Source organism: Pinus tabuliformis, chromosome 1_1 (assembly GCF_031772625.1).
Source record: "Pinus tabuliformis cultivar Carrire ecotype Pingquan chromosome 1_1, CPIR1, whole genome shotgun sequence".
Classification (NCBI taxonomy): Eukaryota; Viridiplantae; Streptophyta; class Pinopsida; order Pinales; family Pinaceae; genus Pinus; species Pinus tabuliformis.
This window is the reverse complement of record NC_142297.1, coordinates 352,458,524-352,478,400: the sequence shown is the minus strand read 5'-3', so window position 1 is coordinate 352,478,400 and position 19,877 is coordinate 352,458,524. Positions and strand designations below refer to the sequence as shown.

At 41.7% G+C, this 19,877-nt stretch overlaps 1 protein-coding gene across 2 annotated transcripts in view; it reads left to right on the top strand.

Moving 5' to 3' along the window:
• Positions 1 to 19,877, top strand: part of USP (UDP-sugar pyrophosphorylase) — a 285,855-nt gene that overhangs the window by 144,218 nt on the left and 121,760 nt on the right. For both annotated transcript variants that reach the window (XM_089391942.1, XM_089391943.1), the window contains exon 7: positions 19,725 to 19,852. In XM_089391942.1, the coding sequence (XP_089248068.1) occupies positions 19,725 to 19,852 (128 nt within the window). The remainder of the gene's footprint in view (positions 1 to 19,724; positions 19,853 to 19,877) is intronic.

Sequence of the window (19,877 nt, the reverse complement as noted above, 5' to 3'; positions counted from 1 at the left end):
GTTACCCCAACCTTTGTTTTTCCACCCCTCTTATTGCCTTTTGTTTTTTTCTTTATATTACTACTCTAAGCTCTAGGAAATGAGAGCATGCTTTGAATGATGTGTAGTAGTGGTTAACCCCTTTATCGTGGGGTAGTCCATCGCACACTAGGAGTTGGGAGATGCAAGGGTTCCTTTTTATGATGTGAGAAGACAACATTGGCCCCATGAACTGGGTGATGGCCATAGTGATAAGGGGTAGAGATTATGCTTGTCTTTTGCCCGTGTGCTAATATTAATGTCCTGACCATCTTTTGAATTTTATAGTTTTCTTTCTTTTGTTTCTTGCTTGTGGCCATGATATGCTTTTTCTTTCTCTTTTAGCTGCATCAACCTGCTGGGGCAACACTTCCAGGCCCGACTCAAATATGTGAAAAGGGGAGGGGGTGTGCTAAATCCCAGTGGACCCATGGTCAAGTGGACTCGGAGAAAAGAGGTGGAATAAGGGACCGTAATGTACAAAGGGAAGTGATAAGTATGAAAATAGATAGATGGAACACACTATCTCAATCATGAATTCCTAAGTAGTGCCCCTTTGTAAAGCAATAGGCCATTAGAGGCAGTTGCGTTGGACTAGGATAGAAAATTAACCCCCCCATTTAAGGTGAAGGAACAAGATTACAACCGAGACCCTTCCACCCTATAATTCATGCCAAATGACTTAATACAAGCAAGCATAAGCACCCGAATGCAAAATGAATAAAGTACCTTTTGACCAGAAGCCCACCTTCCAACATGTGATCCTAACAAATGGGTCAAGGGACATATGACTGATGCAGGTGGTGGAGATATGAATGGCATGTCAGAATGGCTACAAGTTGGCTCTTGGTGTTGTTGACTAGATGAGATAAATAGGAGACAAATTTCTTCTAGGGGTCATCAACTTTTGGTGGGTAATGGATAACATCATCAAAAGGTCTAAATCTATGAAGGATCTCTCTAAGTAGGTTATCAAACCTTTGAGTGAATTCCTTCACGATTTCTTTCTGTCTTTGTGGCTGCAAGGAATCTACCAAGGAGAAGATTTCCATCTAATGTTGAAGCCCACCTCTTCTTAAATGCATCATGAAAGGTATCCCAATTAGGAATGCTAACTTGGGGAGATCTAAGATACTAATCTCTACCATTCCCATCAAATGTGAGGGCAAATAACATCATGACAATATCTTCTTCCATGATAAGCCTATCACTCACTGCCTAATATAAATCATATATGTGCTCTTTAACAATGATGACATTGGTGCCATTGAATCTAGGAATCCACTCGTGATATTCATCAGGTAAACGATGAGGATCATTAGGTTGGCAACTCAAATCCAAAGGCTTGAAGGCAGGAATAATCCATGGTCTATCCATTGTGATGGTAGTGGTATTATCACCAAAGAGATTCCTAGCCAATGGGGTGTCGGGAGTATGAGCCTCAAGAATCTTCTTTGTAGTCCTACTTCTTGAAGCTTTTGTTCTGTTAGAGCTTAGAAGTATTCCTATGGGATTGGATTGGGTTCAATTTAGGAGTTGTTAGAGGTGTATCTATCTTGTTATATGAGATATTCTCTTCAAAAGAGTGACTCTGAATCTTTAGATTACAGAGAGGTTGACTCAAATCCTCCTTGGCAACGACGCCGAAGATGTTTCCTCAAAATCTAGCAGGTCTTGTAGGGGGTTACCCTACAAGGCAAGCACTAGACCAAGTAACAACAATGAGGTGTGTGGCTTGTTTCTGCCTGAATCCACACTTGGGATTATCGTGGAGAAAATATTTGTCTCCACTTGGTGTGGCCTTGGGGGCAAGTCTCGAGTTGAGTTTCTATCACTCAAATCTCAACTCCTTCATCTAGGCTAACTACTAGTGAAGCCAAGGGTGTTGGACCCTACAAAACTTACTAAGCCTCAACTATTCTAAAGCTAAATAAGTTAAGTGCTAGGAGTTAGAAATAAATGATCACAGATACATCCAAATGAAATCAATATATAAATTGCAGCAAATGAATTCAAAACATCATACTAACAATAACCATCCACAAGTTAAGATATTGCAATAATAGACAAGATGGATTAAAGTAGACTAGTGCCAAATATGAACGTACTTGCAAAAGCAAATATTCCAAGTGAAAAGATAACTTCGAAAGTAATGTTTGGAAATAAATACTTCAAAGATAAATACCCAAAGTAATGCTTGGAAGCAAGCACTATACTAAGTGACAACAATGAGGTGTGGCTTGTTGCCACCTGAATCCATGTGTGGGATTATCGTGGAGAAAATCTTTAACTCCACTTAGTGTGGCATTAGGGGCAAGTCTCAAGTTGAGTTGCTATCACTCAAATCTCAACTCCTTCGTCTAGGCTAACTTCTAAGGAAGCCAAGGGGGGTGGACCCTACAAAAATAACTAAGGCTCAACTATTCTAAAGGTAAATATGTTAAGTGTTAAGAGTTAGAGATAAATGATCAAAGATACATCCAAATGAAATCAATATATAAATTGCAGCAAATGAATTCAAAACATCATAATAAAAATAACCATCCACAAGTTAAGATATTGCAATAATAGACAAGTGGATCAAGGTAGACTAGTGCCAGATATTAAGGTACTTGCAAAAGTAAATATTCCAAGTGAAAAAATAACTTTGAAAGTAATGCTTGGAAATAATCACTTTAAAGATAAATGCCCAAAGTAATGCTTGGAACTAGATGCTTTGTTAAACAAAATGTATTTACTAGAAGAACAATTGCTTCAAAAAGATAAATAAACTCTATGAACTTAGGAAGCAAAATGAAATGAAACTCCAGGTGTGAATGTTGCAAGATGAATGTATTGAAATGTAATCTTGGTTTATTTTAAATCATATTAGATTGCAAATTGGTTAGTTGCAAATTGAACAAGTTTCAATTGAACTTCTTCCCAGACCTTATCCTTGCTGCATCCCCGATTTCAGAATTGTTGGAAAATATGGAGACTTGATGATTATTATTTGCTTGATAATTAGTTGTTATGTTAGATGCTCTTTTATTACATCTTTGATTATGTTCATCAAGCAATTATCAAACACAAGAAGATCACAAAGAGACAAAGTACACAAGATATAGGCTCCAAGCCAGGGCAAAACCCCTCCAAGGAGAAAACCCGAAAAATGCTTCTCATCTTCTTTAGAATCCGCTTACAAAAGAGACTTCCAAGACCCAAAGACCCAAGACAATAAACCCTCCAAGTCCCAAAGACCCAAGCCAATAAACCCTCCAAGACCCAAGTCAGCGCCCAACAAATTCTGCTTTCGAACAACTTCCTGAACTTTGATACTACAACCTAGCTACTGCAACTTTGGCCCCATCAATGGAATTTCGGCCCCCAACAATTGCCCCAAAATTTTGACTTCTTGTAGCTGGCAGCTATACAAACTCTAGTGAGATAGAGAGAGAGAGATGATCCTTGACAAACTTCTGCTTCTGCTACTCTTCTTCGTCCTCCAGCTACTCTTCTTCCTCTTCACTATTGCAGATCGAACTAGATTGTGTTGTGTGTCCAAATGAGGTCGAGCTCCCTTCTATTTATAGCCTTTCTTGAGTGTCGAATAACCCTCCCTTAGGCCAACTTGTCCTTGCTCTTGGGTTGACTTGGTCTTGGGTTTATCCCTGGGTTTTACATGATAAAATAAATAGTTTTCTCCATTACAATGAGTCCAAATCGGACTATGACACATGACCAATATTTTTCTTTATCTTAGAAAGACATAGAAAGACCTAAAAGACCTAAAAGAAGACATAAAAGTATGAAGAACATGCTTTTGACTCAAACTTGAGTATGAAATCCATACTCAAAAATAAATATAGTTTCTTTTTCTTTCTTTATAAAGTATATATAATGTCATGATTACAATTACATCATAATGAAGACTGAACCTCATTACAATTTTCAATTCTCTCTCTTAACTAGGGAGGTATTCATAGCACAAGGAATGTCAATCTTGAAGCATTCTCATAAGAAGAGTAAGATTGATAAGCATCTTTAAATCATAACAACATTGTCCCCGAAGGGCTTAACTAGACAAGCGCATCTTTAATTACGAGCATTATGCTGGGAGGCTTTACGTGCTCTGCCACACTACCTCTCCAGGTACATACCCCATCCAAATGTCTACAAGGTATGTCCTTTTAAGACTATTGTTATCTTGGATTCCCAAACCTGGATCTTTAAAGAATATTGGTCCTCTTCGACTACTCTTATCTTGGATGCCCTACCTCATCCTCAAAGAGCATCAATCATCAACTTCTTTCCATGAATTCTCCAATCCATAAGAAGTTTCAATCTAAATGCTTATCCAATCCTCTAGACTCCATTCTTACTTTATGGCCTTCACTAAGACTTGCGGCTGTTAGACTTAGTCTAGTGCCTGACCCATAAAGACAAGAACTATTCGATATCACTCCCTCTCAACCAAGGAAGAGATATCCACCAAACCAAGCTTACCTCTCAGGAACTCGAGCTTCTTGTTTTTAATGCTTTAGTCAATATGTCAGCTACCTGTTCATTTGTAGGTAGGTAGTGCATCTCCACGACCCTATCTCGTACCAAGTTTCGAGCTTCTTGTTTGGTAATGCTCTAGTCAATATGTCAGCTACCTGTTCATTTGTAAGTAGATAGTGCAACTCCACGACCCTATCTCGTATCGAGCTCCTGATGGAGTGTTACTTGTTTATATTCTTTGTTTTAGCATGAAACACCGGGTATTCCGTCAATCTTATGCAACTTTGATTATTATAATATATCCATGTTGGGCTGAGCGGTCCTTCAAACAAGTCTAATAACAACTTCCTGAGCCAAACTGCTTCTCGACAGACCTCACTTGCAGCAGCATACTCAACTTCAACACTACTTAAAGCAACTGTATGATAACTTTCTGCTCATCCATGAAACCATGGAAGATCCAAGGCTGAAACATCCTCTTGATGTGCTCCTTCCATCTATCTCACTGCTACCCCAATTTGAGTCTGTATATTTTGAAAGTTGGATTTTGTTCCTTGTGTACTTGAGGCAGTGACGTATAGCCCCACTTAAGTATCTTAGGATATGCTTCGCTGCAATCCAATGATCATGCTTTGGCTCCATTTGAAACTAACTGAGGACATTTACCGTAAAACAAATGTTCGGTTTGGTATTCACTAGATACATCAAGGATCCAATCAATTTTCCGTAGCAAGTCAGATCTACTAGACTAGATTATGAACTCCTCAATCTTTTCAAATTTTTAACCATAGGAGTCATCATGGGCTTGCAATTCATCATGCCAACTTTTTGAAGCATCTTGATCACATAATAACTTTGACTAAGATATATCTCTCCCAACTTCTGCCATACTTCTAGTCCAACTAATAATGCATAATTCCAAAATCCTTCATATCGAAGTCGACTGCTAACTGCTTCTTGCATTCCTGAATCTGACAATACACACATGTGACTAGTAGATCATCCACATACAAGAGTATAATAACTGGTTCTTCTTGGACCACCTTGACCACCTTAATAGGATGGTGCATGGTTCCTAGGTAGTTCAGTGGCACATTCGAGACCTGGACATTAGCTACACCAACTTTTGGAGCAACAACATATTACTTGAGGACAAACAATTTTTGGTGGGGAGGACTATAATGTTCCCAATTTCTGTAGTGCAAAATTCACTAAGGCATTTTGCCAATTTTTGGTGATATTAAATAAAAAGGAGAAAAAAATATTATTTTGAGGGAGAAAAGCGGAAATTATTATTTTAATGGAGAATGGTGGCAAATAGTATTTTATTGGAGAATGTAGGAAAATTATTATTTTATTGGAGAATGGCAGCAAAATAATATTGATTGAGAATGTCATGTCCCTTCTCAAACACATTGGTAACATGTTATCTCTACACATTTTTGCACATTTTTGGCTAAGGAAAAGGACCCAACAGGTTCGACTTATGGACTTAGGAGAAATTTCAACGTAATTTGGTTGCTAGTGGAAGGTGGGGGCCACCCATGTGGGAATTCGAACTAGGCCATTTGAATGGCTTGGAGGAAATTCAAATAGCTGAATGGAGGGGCCCACATGTGGCAAGGAAGGCCCACGAAGACAAAAGGAGGAGGAGGCTCTCATTTGGATCATTCATTGACCTTACAAATCAAATTTACTTGACTGTTCGCTCAGCTGCTTAGTCGAGTCAACTAGATGTTCAGCCACGAACCTCTCAAGCGAGAGATTCAACCTTATCTTCGGGGGTACTTGAGTGTCCGCCCTAGGAAGGTAGTTCCACTATCGTTTTCAGGAGATCTGACAGTTTTCTCCAGCACCATCATTCAACTACAGTAAAGAAATGCATATTTTTGGGCCACCAGGAGAACACGAAGAGGGAGATTGAGCCACAATTGATCAACAACTTGCCGGAGGAGCCAAGGAATCTGAAGGACATCATTAGGCCAACATTCCTTGGGAGTTTTGGAACCAAAGAAGCCAACAACCCAGCTGTTCGAATTCCAGGCTTGGGAGACAGCGCAGACGACCAGTCCAACAATTTCGTGGGTCTTGGGGGCAAGAGCTACAGCCCAGAAACTCATCCGGGAAGTCAAGAGATTTGTAGGAGGGATCAACCCAGTACATTGGACACATTCCAAGAGCTTTTATAGTCATAATCCAATAGGTCGAGTTTTGCAGTTGCAGCTGGAGTTGGGCTCCTTGGGGGTCGAATTTCAGAATTTTGAACTAGCTTAAATCCTTTGTGGGTTTTTCTGGGTTTAGGCCAAGGACTCAGGAGCTCGATTCTCATAATTTTCCGAGCATGGGAAGTGGTGTCTCTAGCCATTCGAAGTCAACAGAAAGAAATTTTCTAGGCAGTGCAGTGCAGATTCGTGCAACAGTTGTAGCAACCTTCAATTCAACTATTGCTCACCAACAAAACATCACGTACAAAAGGCAGAGGCACCGAAGCAGAGAAAGAGAGCTGGAGATTACTCCAAACACGAAGGACAAAGGAAAAGCAGTAGTAGAAGAGGACGACATGGTGGAGCCTAAGAGCAGGGAAGAGATGGCTTTCGATAGCCTCCTAAGGGCTTTCAATGACTTAGCCAAGGGCCAGAAAGAGATGCTGGAGGAGATAAAGCTGCAGAATAGAGAGAGGAACACTCTTAGAGGGTTTTAATCTAGGGAAACTTCTAGAGCCTCCCAGCGATTCGATCATCCCTCACCAGCAGCACAACACCCATTAGCTAGTGGGCCAACTCGAGCCACACTGCCCTCTTTCATACCTGTGGCACATATCGAACTAGCAAAGGGTGAAGACCCCACACAAATGGGAGATCATTTCAGAGACTGGAAATCTATGGATGCAGACATTAGGGAAGCACTCTCGTTCAGAGATTTCTACAAGCTCAAGCAGAATGAGAAGAGCAAGGGCTATGGAGGTGAGGGTAAACAAAGCTATGAGTTGCAGAGAACCATAGGGAGGATGTACTTCCCCACATTCGATGGCATTTCCGAGTGCACTGCTAGGGCTTGGGTTGAGAAGATGGACACCTACTTCCAGCGCAACCAGATGACAAAACAGGAAGCCATCAAGATGACCACGCTGCACATGGAGGGGGAAGCCCATGACTGGTGGTTTCATGGCTTGGCCACGTTGGGGCATGCCAATGTGGCTTCTCATGAGGATTTCACCATGAGGGTGGTGGAACGCTTTGACCAGAGAGATCTGAAGGCCCATTTCAGGGAGCTGATCCATTTGTGCCAGGTAGGCAACCCAAAGAAGTATATTTCAGAGTTTCTGCGAGTGTCAGTGATGGTTCCGGATCTATTAGAGGCTCGGAGGGTGTACACCTTCATTGAGGGATTACTAGAGCCCCTGCGTGGACTGGTGAAGTCACGCAGGCCCTCCATGCTGCAGGAGGCAGTTTTGTGCACTAGAGATCTAAAGGGGGTCATCCCCAAGACTAGAGCGCCTTTCCCTACACAGACCCCTTTTCCACAAAAGGGGCATGACACTAGACCTCCACCTCAGAGAACCACCCAGGGGCGGGGGCAGCTGGATGATGAGACACAGAAGGACCTCAAGAGGAGGAAGTTGTGCTTCACTTGCAGGGAGACCTGAGCACCATGCCATCAGTGCATTGCTGGCAAAGCACATTATATTGAGGTCCTTTCAGACAATGACCAGGAGGACGAGTTCGAGCAGGAGTGTGGTGTTGGAGATGGTGAGAGTCTAGCAGTTAGGGGGCCACCACCACCATCTCCATAGGGAGGGGCATCCTTTGCCCCATCCGGGGGAGTCCTTGCTTCTTTATATAGGGATTTTCAGTGCTAGTACTAGCCTCCAGGTGACCGTACCATGCAGTGCACTCGGTATGTGCATGCCTTGACAGTAGTTATGGGAACTACTCGATGACAAACCACTTATTTGTGGTCGATGTGCTAGACACCAACATAGTGATGGGTGTCCAATCGCTGTACTCCCTTGGGCGAGTCACTACTGAATGGAAGAAACTAGAGATGGAGGTACTGAGTCAGATGGAAAATCAGTAGTTCTCAGAGGCATGCACTCCTATCCACCCCAGACAGTCTCTGCCCACAGGATGGAGGCAGATTTGCGACATGGGGACATCGCATGGGCAGTGGAGCTGAGGATTTCAGAAGTTGGGGGATAGGCCCAACCACCACCATCAGATATACAGGCCTTGCTGGACATATATGCAGTGGTGTTTGAGGATATTCCACTGGGGCAACCGCTAGACAGAGGATTTTGAGCACACTATTGAGTTGGATCCAAGTTTGCAGGTGGTGATCACTACCCCTTATAGGCATCCTAAGGCTTATAAGGATGAGATTGAGAGGGCCATTCAAGAGCTGTTGGCATTGGGCCATATAGGGCAAAGCTCCAGTCCCTTTGTTTCTTCAGTAGTATTGGTGAAGAAGAAGGATGGGACATTGCATTGACTATCGAGCCCTCAACCTGAAGACACTGAAGAACAGGTACCCCATCCCCCGCATAGATGAGCTGATGGATGAACTTAGAGGAGCCAAGTACTTCTCTAAGATCGATCTGCGTTCGAGGTACCACTACATCAGGGTGAGAGATCAGGACATCCCTAAGACAACTTTCCGATGCCACTATGGGCACTTCGAGTTTTTGTTCATGCCATTTGCGCTGACCATCGCTCCAACTACCTTCCAGTCGTGCATGAACCATGTCTTCTAGAGATAGTTGAGGAGGTTTGTGCTGGTTTTCTTCGATGATATTTTGATTTACAGCCGGATGTGGGAGGAGCATCTCCAACACTTGTAGGAGGTGCTACGTATTCTTGGGAGTAATAGTTTTATGCCAAACTATCCAAGTGCGAGTTTGGCTTGACAGAGATGCTCTACTTGGGGCATATCATCGATGTTGATGGGGTGAAGGTCCATGAGGAGAAGATACGGGCTATCTGTGACTGGCTAGTGCCCCGAGATGTGACAACACTGAGGGGTTTCTTGGGTATCTGCACCTACTACAAGAAGTTTGTCAAGGGGTTTTCACAATTGGCAGCACCCTTGACAGATTTGACCAAGAGAGGGGCTTTTGCATGGAATCATGGAGCACAGGTAGCCTTTGATCGCCTCAAGGAGGTTATGAGCAGTTTCTCAGCCCTTCACCGTGGAGTGTGATGCATTCGGGGAGGGAGTTTGAGCAGTTCTATCACAGGATGGGCATCCCATTGCTTTCGAGAGTTGGAAGCTCCTACCACATGAGCAATCATATTCCATATATGACAAAGAGATGCTGGCCATCATGCATGCATTGGCAAAATTTCGATAATACTTGGTAGGCAAGAGGTTTCGGGTGAAGACTGATCACAACAGTCTTCGTCACTTCATGGGATAGCAGGGCCTCAACGGCAGGCAACAAAGATGGGTCAGCAAGGTTCAGGCCTATGACTTTGATATAGAGTATGTTCGGAGAAAGCACAATGTGGTGGCTGATGCTCTATCTCAGAGACCCACTGGTCTATCACTCATGAGCATCTGCCATGATTGGAAGGGTCAGCTACTAGTGGAGTACTTCAAGGATAGGAGGGCATGCGAGATCTTGGAGGGTACCCACATAGATGAGCGCTACCGAGTGATGGATGAGGTCATCTATTACAAGGGGCACATTTTTCTGGTGCCCAACTCGCAGTTGAGGGAGAGTGTTCTAGGCAGCACATGACTCGCCATTATCCAGACACCAGGGGTTCCAGAAGACATATATGGCAGTTAGGGAGTGATTCACGTGGAAGGGCCTGAAGGGGGACGTGTTGAAGCACGTACAAGAGTGTGAGGCATGTCAGTAGAACGAGGGGGAGTTGATTCACCTTGCAGGATTGCTACAACCGCTTCCCATCCTCGAGGGAAATGGGAAAGCATATCTATGGATTTCATCACAAGGCTACCCACAGGGCAGGGCAAGAACTGCATTTATGTAGTGGTCGACCAATTGACCAAATATGCCCACTTTTTTGCCATCCCCACTAGGTACTCGGTTGCACAGGTTGCAGAGCTGTTCTTTAGGGAGAATTTTCGGTTACACGGGCTTCCTAAGAACATTGTGGGTGATAGGGACAATAGGTTGATGGGAGGTTTTTGGTAGGAGCTTTTCAGATTAGTCGGTATCGAGCTCACTCCTAGCACGAGCTACCACCCCCAGACAGATGGCCAGACAAAGCAAGTAATCAGTGGTTGGAGGGGTATTTGAGGAACTATGTGACATGACAATAGAGGGCTTAGATCTGGTGGTTGCATTTGGGTGAGTACTACTACAACACCACCCACCACATGTCCATTGGTATGACTCCTTTCCGTGCCCTGTATGGTTATGATGTATTATCTTTTGCTGATGTTGTTTTTGGAGACAGCTGGGCCCCAAAGGACAAAGATTGGATTCCAGAGAGCCAAGACATCCTCAAGGCGCTCAAGGATAACCTGGTGACAACACAAAACCAGCAGAAGGTGTACGCAGACTGACACTGGACAGAGAGGCATTTCGAGGAGGGTGACTTGGTGTACCTCCGGTTACAGCCATACAGGCAGTCCACATTGAATCAGAAGGGGCCGAGAAGCTACAACGCCGCTTCTATGGGCCATACCGGTTGATCAGACGAGTTGGGGCGGTGGCCTATGAATTGGCGCTGCCTTTAGGGAGCAGGATTCACAATGTATTTCATGTCTCATGCCTTAAAAAGGTGCTGCGGCAACAGGTGACATCAACAGTAGAGTTACTGCCACTGGATGATGAGGGCCACTTGGTTTTGGAGCCTGAGACCATCTTTTGGAGAGGAGGGAGAGGAAGCTAAGGAGTAGGACCATCAAGGAGTTTGTGGTACGCTAGAAGAACTTGTTGGATGAGGATGCCACCTGGGAGGGTGAACACATTTTGGAGCACCCAGCTCTAAGCTTGCTTGAGGGCAAGCAACATTTGGTAGAGGAGGACTGTCATGTCCCTTCTCAAACACATTGGTAACAGGTTACCTCTACACATTTTTGCACATTTTTGGCTAAAGAAAATGACCCAACAGTTTCGACTTAGGGACTTAAGAGAAATTTCAACTTAATTTGGTTGCTAGTGGAAGGTGGGGGCCACCCATGTGGGAATTTGAACTAGGCCATTCGAATGGCTTGGAGGGAATTCAAATTGCTGAATGGATTGGTCCACATGAGGCAAGGAAGGCCCATGAAGACAAAAGGAGGAGGAGGCTCTCATTTGGATCATTCATTGACCTTGCAAATCAAATTTCCTTGACTGTTTGCTCAGCTGCTAGCTGAGTCAACTCGCTGTTCAACCACGAATCTCTCAAGCGAGAGATTCAACCTTACCTTTGGGGGACCTTGAGTGTCCGCCCTAGGAAGGCAATTCCACCAACGTTTTTAGGAGATCTGGGAGTTCTCTACAACACCATCATTAAGCTATACTTAGGAAATGCGTATTTCTAGGCCACCACGAGAACACGTAGAGGGAGATTGAGCCATATTTGATCAGCCACTTGCGGAGGAGCCAAGGAATTTGAAGGACAACATTAGGCTAACATTCCTTGAGAGTTTTGGAACCAATGAAGCCAGCAATTCTAGGCATGGGCTACTGCGTAGAGGGCCAGTCCAACAACTTCGTGGGTCTTGGAGGCAAGAGCTACAACCCAGAAACTCATCTGGGAAGTTAGGAGATTTGTAGGAGGGATCAACTTAACACTTTGGACACTTTCCAGGAGGTTTTATAGTCAGAATCCAGCAGGTTGAGTTTTGCAGTTGCAGTGGGAGTTGGGCTCCTTGGGGGTCGAATTTCAGAATTTTGAACTAGCTAAAATCCTTCATGGGTTTTTCTGGGTTTAGGTCAAGGAGTCAAGAGCTCGAATCTCATAATTTCTGAGCACGGGAAGTGTTGTCTCCAGCCATTCGAAGTTAGCAGAAAGAGTAGTTTTCTGGGCAGAGCAGTGGAGATTGGTGCAACAGTTGTAGCAACCTCCAGTTTAGCTATTGCTCACGTGGGTTTGGTCATACTTGTCCATTGAGACAAGCCTAGGTGCACCATTCTATCTACTATTGCCTTTTGCTCTTGTAGAAGTAATAAAATGGCTCAACAGTTCCTTATTTCCAACATTTCCATGGGTACTTAGTGTCTATTTCGTTTTTTTGTTTGCTGAACTGATTGTATGCTTGTATATCACTTGTATTCTTACTTAGGAGCATTACAGAGAAATGAGGCAAAATATTATTTTATTCAAAATGGCAGCAAAAAGTATCCTAATATAAATTAGGCATCACCAATAAAATAAAATAAAAAGGGGAGGATCTAGAAGCTAGAGGGAGGCTTCATGAAAAATTATAAACAGAGAGGGAACTCAATTGCAAAGGATTCTATTCTATCATTTCTAATTGACATTGAGAAGAAGCTCAAGCAAGTTTTAGGAGTTTCAAGAGAAACTCAGTAGCTAATTTCGGTGGACTTTGAGTGCCACCCTAGTCAGCTCTTGGGGAAGATTATCTCATATTTTCCATTGTGCTTATTGCAGAGAATTTACATCATTTGGATAAGTTGTTTGCAAGGTCATATCGTCTCCAAGAGGGTTGATTTCATCTCTTCCAAAAGCGCTGAGCTCATTTCTTCCATGAGGGCTGAGTACTAAGGATTGAGGGAAATTCTCCGGAAATTCCCTCAAAACCAGAGAGCCAAGTTAGCATCTCCCAGGCCAATTTATTTTTCAAACATTCAGTGGCTAAGTTTTTAATTTTAAAGAGGTAGATCCTGATTATTTGTTGGTGAAATTGCAGTGCCAAAGGTTCTTTATTTGCATGGGTCGACTTAATTATCTTAGGGCTGAATTTATCAACCCCAAGAATGGCTGTGAGAACAAGTTTGAAGCTGATCCATAAAGGAGACAGGTTTGTGAAGGAGAAGGTTCAAATATAGTGCTTGATTGAGGCACGATTTAGTGATCGATCATTAGAAGAACTCAAAGGAATCATTAGCATTGTTTCTAGAGCAAATTGCAGATGATCTCAGCTATGGCAAGTTGAGAAAGGAAAAGTTGATCCATAATCATCAGTGGCAATACGTATGAAGCATGGCATGACAGGGGTGGACAAGTTGTTGCAGCAAGCATTGAGGAAAGGATTTTGAAGACTGACAGGTATCTTGCAAGAAGATAGAGGAAGGCATTTTGACACGGGAGCACAGACCAATTACAGGTCCATAGAATTAGGTAGATTGTCAAGGGGACTCACCCTTTGCCATTGATGTCGAAGGGGGAGAGGAATCAAGAGAAGAAGATTGATGCATGAAGTTAGGGGAGCAGTGATCGCAAGGGGAATACATTTTTGCCATCAATGACAAAGGGGGAGATTGTTGAATGGTGTTGTCATTAATGCCAACGATTGTTAATGAACGCTCTTACTATTTGTCAAGATTATATCAAGTTGGAAGCTCCAATTGAAGGATGGCTAGAAACCCTAGCTCCAGGGTTTGGATGTCTTGGTCGATGGACATACCTCACACTTGTTGGAGGTTTATGAAGAAGCAAATCATTGAATTTTCCTTGGAGATTCTCTCTAATGGATTTTCCTTGTCATGCCGATTCCAGTCGTATGTGGCATGCCCTGAGAGGCCTCCCGATTTGAGAGATATTTGTGTTTGAAGTTGAAGAGCCCAGTTCGTGGGCTAAAACCCCATGCATTGTCACATGGCACCCTACCATAGGCCAACGCTTACTCAACTCAAGGAAGAAGGATTCTCTCGTCCATGTTTTGACTAAAGTACTTCTTAAGGGATCTTAAATATTATTTTAAGGATTGTTGGACTTTATTAAATATGCAAACCCTCATCTAAAAGGGAAAGCGACCTTCTCTTAGGGTGTTATTTTAGAATAAAGATTAAATCTTAAATCTACTTGCCCTCCTAAACTTATTCCAATGGTCATCTTTGGAAGCCCCTCCTATCTATTAGAAATCTATATAAAGGATTGAGATCTCTCTCCTAAGGTGCAACGAACTTAATGAATTTCTTTTGAATACTATTGCCCTAAAATTCGGCCCTTGTAGAAAATGTTCCCAACCTTGGGCTCAAATGTTTGGGATATTTGCTGGGTTCTTGTTTTACTACTGTAGGAAGAAAACATTGATATATTCTCGTTCTATTGTTAGATCTGAGGCAAAATTGGTGAATTTTTTTAGTTTGGTATCTAGGTATAAGATTTTTGGTTTGGTTGTTGCAATGTGCTGAATGCTCCAACAAAAATCCGAGACATCGTGAATCTTGGAAGACAATCAAGAGCATCATTGTTGCAATACACATTAATTTGATCCAGAGATTTAAGTTTGCTCCATCCAAGTATTTGTGCCAAGGTCCAACAAAGATTTTTTTGAGTGCAATTTGGAACATACTAAAATTCGACTTGTGGGTGTGAGCATTTTCCAAAACCTGTGGAGAACAACATCCTTGTAGCCTAAACTATACTCGTGATATACAACCTTCTTAAATTCTCAACATAAAAATTGTTTTTTTTGAAGTAAAAACTGTGGCCTTGTTTTTTGAGTGATAATTCTCATGCAACCTTGACCTAATTAATTTAGGATTTGCACAATTAACTGATCTTGGTTCTAAATGTCTATCAATCCTTTAGTATTCGCTGGATCATCTAATTTTTTTTTGGCCCTTCCCTAGAGCATATTTATGAGTAGAACAAATCATTATAGCCCTAATCTCTGCAAGGTATTGGCGGTTCGGTCATAGTCCATTTGAAGGAGCAGAATAGAAGTAATCAAGATTTGTTCATCAAATTCTCGGGTTGGAGTAAGGGTCTACGCATAATTTCTAAGGCAACACTTATTGGTTTCAAGCCCTAAAGCAATGTCATCTTGCGGCCTTGTGATCTGAAGTTTCCACAAAGTATTTGAAAGTGGCATAGTGTGATTTAAAGGCTTGATGCTTGAGGGAAAATCCTTATAATATTCTCAAGAGAAAAAGGATCTCTTCCTCTGAAAGGATGTAGGAAGACATAAGTCACCCTAGATGAAATCAACATAATATGTCCTAATATGAAGTATAAGGTGGTCGACTACAATGAAGAAACTCTGATTGAAAGCTACTAGGAATGTAATGTGTGAGGAAGGAAGAGATCGCGAGGTATTCAACCCTGACGAAGGCAATCAACATCCAAAAGATCAAGAAGACTTGACTAGAAAATCTCCCGGAAAGATATGAAGACTCTGATGGAAAAGATGAAGACCTTGGACAATGGATATCTTTGGGAGATGTGTCAACATGTATGCAAGATGCTGATACCTACAAAAAGATGTCATGATGAAGAGTCATCTTGTAAGGTATGACTTGATTTAATATGTTTTGATTTCTTGAAAAATATTTGGATAAGTTCATGCAGGGCCACTCAAACAAGAGTTGTAAATACAAGTACAACTAGCATTCATGTGGTGGATAGAAGAAGCATGATGAAGAAGTAGCCATATGACGAAGGTTCCATATATGAAGAAGGCCACTTTCTGTGAAGAAAGGAATGACATGACAAACCAAGGAAAGTGATCGATGGCTGTTGCCCTACAAGGAAGAAGCTCAACTGAATTCATGACATCAAGGAGAGAAGTTGATCAAGTAATGAAGGAAACCATGAAGAAAAGGTGTCTGATATATAAGAGTCCCTAGCCAAGAGGGAGCTCTGACAAGTTCCTTATTAAAAGGGAACCTGGGCAAGTTTATGATCAAAGGAAACTTGGGCATATCTTCTCCAGTTAAGAGGGAGAGATAGACACAACATTCTTGTCTTCACTTTGAAAGAAAGAATGGAGGATTGGGTAATCATCTGGCATCGATGCTCTTTGAGGATGTGTAGGGCATCCAAGACAGGAGTAGGCAAGACGACCAATATTCTTTGAGGGTTGGGAACCCAAGATAAGAATACTCCTAGAAGGTCATACTCAATGAACACCGGGGTGGGTATGTACCTTGAGAGACAATGATGAAGGTGTCTACCATCATTGGTCTCGCCAACATTATGCTCTAATCTATGAGGAGATAAGAGCTGTTAGTCAAGGCCTTGCTATGTGACAATGTTGGTTATATTGATGCCATACAATTGGATTACTAGTCTAACTCTTCTTATGAGATCTCTTTAGTATTGAGAATAGCCATGTACCATTTAATGAATACCTCCCTAGTTAAGAGGGAGTGTTGAAGGAAATGTAACTAGGTTCGGTTTTCATTATGACTTGTAATTATGATATTATGTAAAAGAAGAAACAAATTATTATTATTATTCCTTGCATCATGGGTTTCATGAGCAAGATGTGTTTACCATAGGTCAAAGACTTCTTCTTGATGTCTTTAGGATTTTATGTCTCATCATAAGTATTATAAAAGTCATAAGGTCAAAGGTCTACGCTCCAAGAACAAGTGTCACTATCCTTGTGCAAGTCGGCTAAATAAAAGACAGTGATCTCCTTGATGATATGTCGGCCTAGCTTTAAGGCACTCATGTCGGCCTAATGTACCATCGTTGATCTATATGTATATATAAGGAGTGACGTTGTGTCAAATAAACAAGTCTTCGGATCATTCATAATACAGTCAATGAAGAAGATACACATACACAATGATCAAGGGTAATATCTCGGTGAAGTCTGCCTACTATACATATACATCGTGTCAAGCTCTCGGAAGTCTGAACATAACTCTCGAAGGACTATATATATATATATATATATATATATATATATATATATATATATATATATACACAGTGACTGCTCTCGGTATAGCTCTCGGTGGTGGCCTGTCCTATCATTATCATAACAACGAAGAGCATGAAGGACTATCTCAAGACAGTGACATGAACGAAGTAACTTATTCCTGAGCGAAGAACTGTGGCAGTCGAGGAAGAAGGAGCCGAGAACTGTGACTAGACAACGAAGGTATAAGGAGACCGAGAACTGAAGGAGTACAATGACATCAAGTCTATAGACTGTGGATTGAAAGCCGAATAGTGCAGGGGATAGTGACAAGTAGCTTGGAGGTAATCTTGAGTCAAATTTTGTCAAGGGTCTTGGTATTCGTCAACTAAACATCTATAAGAAGAGATTGAAGGGTTTTCCTCTCAAGAGGAGAGGTTTTAGCCCTAGCTTGAAAGCCTAAACATTGTGTCACTGTCTTATTGTTTTGGTTGCTATTTGATGTACTGAACACACACAATAATAAGGATCTAAGACAATATAAGAAGATGTACACAAGTAGTAATCAAGTAAGAGAATCTGTAATAAATAAAATGCCCTTAAATTCTCAACATTGTGGACCCAATGGACAAATGTCGACCCGGATGGGAAAAGAGTGAAAAGGGGTTATAATGAGCGGAAGGGAGTGATGTATATGGTGTCGGGAAGTGGGACCACACAACCAAAATCTGGGTTTCCAATGTAGTGCCACTTCTAAAGCTAGTAGGCAATAAAGGAGATCCCATGGGATTAGGATACAAGATTAACCACCAAGTTGGGACAAATGAACAAGAGTACAAACCAAGCCTGTTCTTTCCGCCGAATCCCCCCACTAATCCATGTCCAAATGTGTCCAAGAAAAATAAGCAAATATGCACAATTACATAATGAAAAGCCATACCTTTGGGACTGGAAGGCCCACCTTCAAACATACGATCATAACAAATGGGTGAGGGCACATAATTGCTGGCTCAGGTGGCGGAGAATGGTGGCACATCAAGCTATTTGGTGGCTGCAAGGGGCTGCTGGCTGTTGGCTGAAGACAAATCTAGGAGAAAAATTCTCCTATAGGGGTCACTCACTGGTGGTGGGTAACAAGGCTCTCTAAAACAAATTTGTCTGAACCAGTGAGCTTTTGGGCCTGGTTAAGAGCATTGTAGAAGTGCCATTGGTGGTGATCAGGGTCTAGAAATTCATCTAAATATGACCTTTCCTTAGCAATCTTTTGCCAGCAAACCTAGATGAAAGACTGACCTGTCCACTTTGTTACAAGTATGTACAAGTTGTGCATGATACCATATCCTGAGCATCTCGTGGTCCCTCAAATTGCCAAGCAAAATATTTACTTGGTTTTGATCGTTTTCAGTTTGCTTGCCCTCTTCCGAGATTGTAAATGTCTGTCTTGTATTTTTTTCAACAAACTTGATTTTGTCTGTGACGTCTTTCATTCAAGTTTGCTTATGTTTACTGTGACAATAAAATAATAAAATATTAATTTTCATATGGGATTACACTTCTGTCCAACCATTATTTACTGCTTGGTGATGTAGCTTTCTGTTGCTTGACGTACTTCTGAATGATATCAGTATTGATCTCTGTGCTCTTCAAAACCTACACTTGTAATCATGCTTTCTTTCTTCGAAGGTTCTTCAATTGCCATGAGAATTTATTAAATTTTTGCCATTAAGGACCATTCTAGGTATGCATTCATAGAAATGGAGGAAATGTTGAAGCAGCGTCTCTTCATTTTTATAAAGTACAGCTATTTATTTTCAGTTATCTACTGAAAGTAGTAACATCCTAGTTAAGGCTAATTGTTCATAGAGGGCTATGATTTCTTTTCTGTTTGTCCATCTTTCCTTAATAAGCTCTCCAATTTGTGTGATATGCTGCAAAATGTTGGAGATGCTCTGCAAAAGTTCATCATCATGTGAAAATCTGCCGACCTCTATGTCTCAAATTGCCCCTTTTCTCTCTTGAAAACAAAGCATTCCTGCATGCTGTAATTGCAAGCTGGCTTCCCCTGCAAGTGGTTCCTAATCTTGAATACCATACACTCTGCCTGTAGTTAAATTACTATCTCCTGTAAATTGCTAAATTTTCTGATCTCTCCCAATTTTGAATTCTTTAATTTTCCATCTGGTCATTTCCATGTTTAATTTCTGTTGGTAATTTTTATCGTTTGTTTAAGCCTTACAGCCTCTTTGATAACAATTTCCTGTTGTTATTACATGTGGACATTGGATGCAAGCAACTTCTTTGATATTTTGCTAAATTTGATGTATTGGACAATATCCTTAAAAAACACTTAAATAGTTTGTTAAATTGGTAGTGTCTTTAGATTTGAATGGTAGTTTCAGATTACAGTTGAAGCATACCAGATTATATAAGTGATCTGATTTATATTCCCCTTCATAGTATGGAATGCTAAATTATTCTAGTACTGCCAGGGAATGTTGACAGGCATATTCCCTTAGTGATAATGACATCAGATGATACACACAGCCGAACTCAAGAGCTTCTTGAATCAAATGCATATTTTGGGATGAAGTCTAATCAAGTGCACCTTTTGAAGCAGGTGACTCTGCTCTTTTTTATGGATG